Source organism: Canis lupus, chromosome 1 (assembly GCF_003254725.2).
Source record: "Canis lupus dingo isolate Sandy chromosome 1, ASM325472v2, whole genome shotgun sequence".
Taxonomy (NCBI): domain Eukaryota; kingdom Metazoa; phylum Chordata; class Mammalia; order Carnivora; family Canidae; genus Canis; species Canis lupus.
In genome coordinates, this window is record NC_064243.1 from 62,131,653 (window position 1) to 62,140,338 (window position 8,686).

Here is an 8,686-nt window from a genome sequence, read left to right on the forward strand (position 1 = left end):
ACTCTACTTAGAACTCTTGAGGTGTGTTGCTATTTGGCGGGGGGGGGGGGGGGGGGGGGGGGGGACCCTGAATCAGAACAAGTACAGCCAAAACTCTTCTGATTCCCATCGCTCCTCCAATTCCTGCCCTACCCGTGTTGGTTAACTCCCAACTGAGATACGGATGGTACTTACATAGACGTGGCCTCAGGAAATCAAAAGGTCCTACCGTGCAGGTCATTCAAAAATCTTATTAAATCATGTTATGTTGTTTTTCCACATGGATTCTATAATCTGTTGGAGAGAGAGAGAGAGAAAAAAAGAGCATTTCTTTACTTTGAACCTCATTAGTGAATCCTAACCATACTCCTCCTTCGGTCCATTTTCCATTTCAGTCTGGCTCTCGGATTCTTAGAAAGGACAATGGATCTTTAAATTCACCCAGTTTGCGTTGGGAAGAGGCCAAAGTTAGTTAGTATCCCATTGATACTCAGTCAGAGTAGCCTTCTAGCTGCACAATCCAGGGAAGGCATTTCCACCCCCACCCCTACCCCCCCTTTTTCTCGTTTGGCATATTCTAGCTTGTGTTTTGCCCTCCCCGTAAATATGAGAGAAAAGAAAAGACACTATTCAGCCTCCTTTGTCTGAAAAGCCTGGCATCTCAATGGTTTTCCTTAAAGGGGGTCCTCATTTGTAACCCACTTTGCCACGAACGGAAATCAATCTGAATGTCCTATTGTGCATCTTTTTCTTCCTGCACAGTCTGGCATCGCCTTTGCCAAGTTCTCGAGCTGAACCTAAAAGACCCTCTCTCATTTCCCCCATGCCCTGCCTCCAGCCCCATTGAATCCTTGCAGAGCTTTCTCAGCAGCAGGATTGTAGAGGGGGATAGGGAGGAGCTCGCCCTACTCTGCTAACCCAGTGGCCTGAGCCAATCACCGAGCGGATTGGAACCTCGCTTGAGCCCCCCCTTCCCACCCTCCCACCCCCCTTCCCCAGGGCGACAGCCTCCTGAGAAAGGGGGACACGGGGAGGGTGTGTTTGCCATTCAAATCCTTGGCTTTCTGCCTGCTTCGGCTCCAAATAAGAAGGCGGGAGCTGCTGCGGGGTGCAAAGGGGTCTTGGGCATTGCAGTGGCAAGAAGACCCAGAGGCCCCCCTCCTGTCTCTTGAACGGCCGTCGGGGCTACCGGAGAGGGCAAGGATGGTGGAGGCTTTCTGTGCTACCTGGAAGCTGACTGACAGCCAGAACTTTGATGAGTACATGAAGGCTCTAGGTAGGTAGAGAGAGGGGGGCTGTGCTCCTCTTAACCTGCAGCTTCTGTAGCTCCCACTAGATGGGCAAGTGGCCAGGACACATCCCACTGCCATCATCAAATGCTGGCCTCTGCGCTTCCCACAGGGGGGTTTTCAGGAGGCCTTCCCCTGCCTTCCTGCCTGGGGCTGAATAATGGAGCCACTACTCTGCAGGAGGCCAAGCTTCTCTACCTTTGTGTTTTCTCTCCTCTTATCACTGTGCATCCAGTTAAGCACCCGCAAGTCCTTACAGCTCAGGGGCTGCAGGTTCTGATTCAGGGGCTGAACGTGTCCTACTGACACTGAGGCTCGGCGGGCCTGGATTCCAGGATAGGAAAGCCGAGTCCTGCCCCCCGAGTTATTTTGGAAGTTGCCAGCTAACGGTGTTGCTTTTTCAGGTGTGGGCTTTGCCACCAGGCAGGTGGGAAATGTGACCAAACCAACCGTGATCATCGGCCAGGAGGGGGACAAAGTGGTGATCAGAACTCAGTGCACGTTCAAGAACACAGAGATTAGTTTCCACCTGGGAGAGGAGTTTGATGAAACCACTGCAGATGACAGAAACTGTAAGGTAAGGAGCTGCTCCTTCTCTGGGCTGGGGATGGGGAGCAGGGAGTAAAAGAGAGGTTCCTGACATCTCTCTTTGTTAGACGATGGGATGGGAAGGAGAGAATGTTCTGGGCACGTCAATTCAGGGAGGACGCCAGGATTCATTTTGCATTCTAGTGCGCACATGTTGTGTTCTGAACAGTGGGTACTGGCTGTCGCTCAAATCTCAAATCTCTTTGTCTCTCACTATATATATATTTTTTTTTCATATCTGTATTTCAGAAAGCTAACAGTGTTCATTTAAAAACAAAGATTGCATTTTGTTTATTAGTCTCTCCGATGGCCTCAGATTGATCAGTTTTGCCTCCTCGTAAAGCTTTGTTTAAAGAGTCGAGTGACTGGTCTGAGAGTACTTGTTCAGGATTCTCATTCCTAATAGATGACGTTTTTGCATTTAGATGCACCTATTTCAAGGAAATGTTAAATGAATAGAGTTTATATAACAATGACTCTACAAGCAACAGAGGATATGATACTAATAAGCGTTAATGGGATAATCAGTTGATCGCCATGTATTCAATTATGTAACTCCTTCAAAAACCACTTCACTTGAGTTTCATATCAGAAATCTAACCTGGACCTTTTGCTATGTTCTGCATTTTGTTGTCGGTCTCAGTCTGTTGTTAGCCTGGATGGGGACAAACTTGTTCATGTACAGAAGTGGGATGGCAAAGAAACAAATTTTGTAAGAGAAATTAAGGATGGCAAAATGGTTATGGTAAGTAATGGCAATCCCCCCTCTGTTCCCTCTTGCTGTGCACTCCCTGCTCCCACTTCCCATCTCCTTCTTTAATAACATTAAATCTGCAGCAAGACTCTCTGACCTAGGCTAAAACAGAAGAAATTAAAAATGTCTTAGCTAACTATACTCGGCTCTCTGCTTCTTTAATTATAGAAAAAAAAAAAGGAAAATTCTATGCAGCATAGTTTTTAAAAGTTGCCATTGACTAAGCTAAAAGTGTGAAAAGAATTGGTGCAGGATTACTGTGAATGTCTGAACCTCAAATGAAATCTAAATATAAAAATATTCATGGGGAGCTTGGGTGGTTCAGTTGGCTGAGCGTCCGACTCCTGGTTTCAGCTCAGGTCATGATCTCAGGGTCCTGAGATTGAGCCTCACGAAGGGCTCTGTGCTTAGCTCCAAGTGTGAATCTCTCCCTCTCCCTCTGCTCCTCTTCCCTCTCATGCTCTCTCTCTTTCTCAAATAAATAAATAAATAAATAAATAAATAAATAACATCTCTAAAAAAAATTCATGGAAATATATAAGAGGGAGTGATACAACTCTAAGAATATCGAGCTTACTGAATATCAGAGAAATTACAGCTGCTGTAATAAATAAGAGATTTTTAAACATTTTATATTTTAGTTCATAAAAGTTCTCTGAGTTCAGTGCAGATAATTTAGGTTATAGCAGAAAAGTGTAGTTTCTCCTTAGGGGAACCATCTTAATGTTACTTCTTTCCAGTCTTTCTTTTGATGCATAAGGTTGCCTTGTAAATATGACTGTTCAATACTGGTAGTCATGCAAAAACTATATGATATAAAAATTAAACTCCAGGGATGCCTGGGTGGCTCAGCAGTTGAGCGGTTGTGCGGTTGAGCGTCTTCCTTCGACTCAGGGTGTGATCCCAGGGTCCTGGGATGAGTCCCACATCGGGCTCCCCACAGGGAGCCTGCATCTCTCTCTGCCTATGTCTCTGCCTCTCTCTGTGTCTCTCATGAATAAATACATAAAATCTTAAAAAAACAACAACTCTAATGGTGGGGTAGTATCATAAACAGGGGAAAATTTTATGTTTTAATCTAACATCCAGGCACCTTTTTGTAACTGAGTAATGGTATTTTGATGACAGAGAGATAGTCAAATATAGCATTTTGGGGGTTTTTTCGGGGGGGGGGATAGATTTACATATTCCTTCTAGGATAATGGACAAAGGGTTTTTTTGTTTTTGTGATTAAAGGAAATGGATTTTTTTTTTCTCTTCTATCTGCTGCAATCAGCATTGTTCTAGATTAAGACACAGGGCTTACATTATTCATGGTTCTTTTCATGGGTTCAAGTGGGATGGGGAACAGAGAGTCAGTTTTCCCTTTGTGTGAACAAATATTTGCCCACTTATTTTTGCACTGATCACCGAAAGAAAGGATTTATTTATCGAAGATTCAATCTGAGGTTCTCCTTTATGCTTTTCTCTCCATTTCCCCCCCCCCGCCTGAATACAGGACACTGGTAGCTCAGCTTTGGCATGCATGACTGGTCAGTCAAGGCTGAGTTCAAAAAAGATTAAAGTAATGGATGACAAGGGCACGCTATATTCTTGAAAGTCAAGTCAATACATGAAAATAATGGACACTAAACCCCCCTCCTAGGTTTGGTAAAGAGGATTTATGCAATTCTTCCAGTGAGATTTGACATAAAAGTCCATGTTCCATATTACACCTGCCTAGACACCTAGGTTCACATCAGCTAAAGTTCACACCGGCCAAAGCATTTGTATGACTTTGAAACAAGTCATTCCAAATACCCTTTTCTAAAATGATTTCAATTTTCTAAAAAGTCTTCAAAATGTATCTATTACGAAAACCTACTATAAACTCCATTCACTTTCAAAGCAGATGGCTATTTTGCTCCATCACCTCCTCGATAATTTGAGGCAAAGGAATTCTTTTGACCTGAATCTACTTAATCTCAGTGTTTTGCTTCATTTTACTTTTAGAGACATGAACAATGTGTACATGGCATTCACTCAATAAATTAAAAAAAGTTTCTTTCCTTTTTAAGAACTGAAGAGCTTATGCAGCATTTAGTGTCTGTAAATGACATCATGCTTTTGCATATAAATTATATATGATAATCTTTAGACATTTTAGCTTCTGTTATTCTTGTGTAAAAAGATTTGATTATTTTTTGCATCTTCCAGACTCTTACTTTTGGTGATGTGGTTGCTGTTCGCCAGTATGAGAAGGCATAGAAAGGCTCCTGATCTGGGGTTGGAAAAGCTCTACGGTTTTTCTGTTTACTCAAGTCTCAGTGTTATCCTATTACAGCATGGGTGATCACTAACTAGAAGGTTATCTTTGATGTGGAGGTGGAAAATGGTGCTTTAAAAACTTGTCTTAAAAACTTTTTACTGCCACTAGCCCAATTTTGATCTGCAAATCGATAATGTTTTATAATTCATATTAAAAATTTTAGGCCACGTTTTAAAAATAAAGAAATGAATACATTTTATAATTTCCCTTGGAATGCAAATCAAATTGGAATAAAAATCTTACACCCATAAGAAATTTTGTCTTTGTTTTTAATATTACTAATCTGGCCGGGAATTATACATTGGGAGGTTTTAGACAGAATAACCTTTCTTATTGTCTAAAGCAAAGGTGGAAAAGTAAGCGCTTTGTTTAAAATACTAATTAAAAAGAAATAAGCAGAAGCCTGAGGAAAAGTGGAAATGCCACAGATTTGGTTGAGACTTGCATAGAGAATTTGTGACAATTAAATTCATTGGTAAGAACCCAAAGGAGCCTTGTAATGGTGGCTTGGGCTGCTATTAGGAACATGTAGGCTGATAAAGCAAAATAATATACATGAAAATGTCTTATTAAAAGGTAAATATAGTCAAAACTTTACATAATCAAAATGTCATATAATTCAAGTTTCGTATTGAAAGGTAAATAGGAAAAGAAAGTCAATTTTATCCTGGATTATAAGATGTGTCTCCAGACAAGTACGTTGAACTGAACTATCAGTGAAGTCAGTGAGAGTGCTAAAATGGAGTGTGCATAAAAGGAACTAAGGCATTCAAATTCCTTTTTTTGGGTGTGTGTGGGGGGCGGCATTCTTGGAACTGAGTTGACCAAGAGAAGATAAATATCTATTTGTAGCCTATTAGTGTTTGCCTTTGTAAGTAGACACAAACAACTGTTACTCTGTATTTCATTGTTTATAAAATGCTTTTTATCCATTTTCCCAAACCAACAATATGAAGGCAGATAGTAGTATTTTTATTTTGCTGAAGGGGAAATTGAATATTGGGTTTACATGTCCACATTCTCATAATTAGTAACAATACTGTAAACTTTGTGATTTTTCCTCTTCATTTATTCTTAAAAATTGACATTTCAGCTTAAATATTGCTTGGGTGGGGGGTGGGGGGCAAGATCTTAGTTTCCCTGACCACTCCTTAGGAAATCTTTTTCTTCTGGGAAGGATAATAGGGTAAATATTTTTCAGGAAAAAAATATGCCATATTCATTTTGATTAGCCAGGTGATTTCAGTAAATTTCTATAAATTCATTGAAGGCCCAATTAACTTACAGAAAGAAGCATGAGGAAACTTACTTTCACTTACAAAATTCACCATCATGATACTATTATCCGACTATTGGATTACTTTAGTTACTATAATGAAAAGTAGGAAAAACTAAAGTACAGCTATGGGATTTAACATATGAATACAATTATTACTGAATGCCAACAAAGATTTTCTAAGATGACCATCCCTAAAAGTACAGTCAACACCCCCCTACACTTTTTTTTCAGTAGGATCCACACCCTGAGTGGAGCCCAATGTAAGGGCTTGAACTCATAACCCTGAGATCAAGAGCCAATGTTTTTTTTTTTTAATTTTTTTAAGATTTTATTTATTTATTCATGAGACACACACACACACACACACACACACACACACAGACAGGCTCCACCCAGGGGGCCCGATGTGGGACTGGATCCCGGGTCTCCAGCATCAGGCCCTGAGCCCAAGACAGGCGCCAAACCGCTGAGCCACCCAGGCATCCCCAAGAGCCAATGTTAAACCAACTGAGCCACCCAGGCACCCCATGCTTTCGTCTTTAAAAGCATGAAACACAACATTGAGAGAGTTTGCTCTGAATTGCTCAGACAGCTTCGTCTTTGCTTCTGTTGAAAGACTGATTTCTCTTGGTGATTCCAGCCTATGCTCCAGTAGAAACGCAGACTCTGGCCTCTCTGTCCTTAAAGATACAAGGCCAAGGATGGGGATTCAGTAGCTTTGGCTCATTATAATTAGGCATCCTGTGGGCATTTATTTGCATAACAACTGTCTCATGGAGTGAAGAACGGGGCGGGTTTTGGGTGGCCTCAATGAGAAACAAAATTCCAATTACAAAGATCAAGAGCTGCAATGGTGGACCAAATGCATTTTTCTGGGAAGGCAATTAACGAATATCGTTGCTTCCTAAATGTTTACAGGGTAGTTGCCAGTCATTTTTCTTCAAGCAGTATTCTGGCTCACGTAGTAATCAGCCAATGTCCTAAGTTTTCTGGGTTGCCCTTTTTGTTTTTAATATAGTTCATAGAACAGGGAAAATTACCGAGCCTACAGGCAATTTGACCAACAGGCCCTGGAAAAACGTTTGTGAAATCCCAGGGCCTACAAACTTGAGTAAAGGCTGTCTTGTGAAATCCACAGTTGGATGATGAGTAAGCCGTGGCCCCCCCACTGTCACATGTGCTTTCCCTCACAACAAATGACTCCTCCACCTGGGACATGGGGGCCTAGAAGCTCATGTCCAAGCTTAAGGGGAAAACCCAAAATGTTGGGGCTCTGTAGCTTTGCACTTCTAATGGAGGAGGTATAAAGGAAAACAAAAGAAAACAGGGAGTAGAAGGGAGAATGATGTTTCTACCCTTTGTCTTTTATAGGATTTCAAGCACTGCTTAGGATTCAACACGTGCGTGTGGTATTTTATTCCTAGGTTCTGAACTGCTTCACAATCAATTCACTTCCAGTAAAACTTATTGAAATAGGTGGGGGGGGGGGGGGCGGGGGGCGTGGACCGAAAATTGCTATTTTTACACATTAAAAAAATCCTTTTCCCATCTTTGAAAACGTTTGGGCTAGAAACACACAAGTCATCGTGCTGTCCTTAAAGTCATTCTCTCTCATCTGTTGACCATTTTTTCCCCCTGTCCCTTCTCCTCCATACCTTTGAGGTGGCTGGCCTGAGAAATTCCAAAGACCATCCTGCCACCCCTGGGAAGCATTTTGCTTCTTGAAGGGCTCTCTGAGTGACCCTAAAACTGAGGCAGGCCCTAACTACGCTGGCAGCACATGAAACAAAACGGAAGCACCTTGATTCCCATTCATTGCAAAGCCCCTTTCATGTGGCCCATTAATTAAACCACGCGGGATATAATATAAGGTTTCCTGGGCTGGGAAACAAATACATTTTATAGCATCTTTTATGAGGCCAGTCATTCCGCAGGGTATTTTCCTCTCCGGAGGAATTCCATGTCCTGCAAATTGAAGCTGTGTGCTGGTGACCTTCAGGAGGCCAGCATCCTCATCAATGGCCAAAGAAGGAACCAAGAACCCGAGGCGGGCTGGGGGATCTCGGCCCCACTGTCGGGCCAAGTACCTTTAAAGATTCCTTAGAAGAGGAAGATCAAGAGGCTCTATTTCTGCTTCTCCGGCATCTCGGGGCCCAGACGCTGTCAACGAGCAACCAAGCAAAAGCCCTGGAACCTGGAGTCCCTGAGCCGAGCTCTCCAACGTCAGCATCACTGCAGCGTCACCTGGAGGGCTTTTTAAGAAAACACACCTGCTGGGCTCTTATCCCCCCCACCCCGCACCCCGAGTTTTCGACGGACTTGGCCCGGGGTGGGGCCCGGGAACCGTCACTCACTGCGATTCCCGGGGGCGCGGTCGCGGGACCTGCGGCCGGGGGAGGGCCCCCCGCTGGGGTTTGCCCGACGCATAAGAGGCCGGTGGTGGCCGCGGCGACCGAAAGTCCAGGAGCCCCGCGGCCCGGGGAGAGCGC

The 8,686-nt window shown here is 43.1% G+C and overlaps 1 protein-coding gene and 1 long non-coding RNA gene across 3 annotated transcripts; one reads left to right on the top strand and one right to left on the bottom strand.

The window, feature by feature from the left end:
- Positions 1-109: 109 nt before the first annotated feature.
- LOC112644512 (uncharacterized) lies at positions 110-8,677 on the bottom strand. Of its 2 annotated transcripts, none has more exons than XR_004809011.2 (3): positions 8,552-8,677; positions 8,285-8,449; positions 110-273 (listed from the first exon to the last, which is right to left on the bottom strand). It is a non-coding gene; the product is annotated as an uncharacterized LOC112644512 (long non-coding RNA). The 2 variants fall into 2 exon arrangements; XR_007413348.1 differs by lacking the exon at positions 110-273 and adding an exon at positions 6,018-6,877.
- On the top strand, positions 1,012-5,173 carry FABP7 (fatty acid binding protein 7). Its single transcript, XM_025422918.3, has 4 exons — positions 1,012-1,255; positions 1,673-1,845; positions 2,500-2,601; positions 4,807-5,173. Exons 1-4 carry the CDS (start codon positions 1,183-1,185, stop codon positions 4,855-4,857), a joined length of 399 nt encoding a protein of 132 aa, XP_025278703.1. The 5' UTR covers positions 1,012-1,182; the 3' UTR covers positions 4,858-5,173.
- Positions 8,678-8,686: the final 9 nt, after the last annotated feature.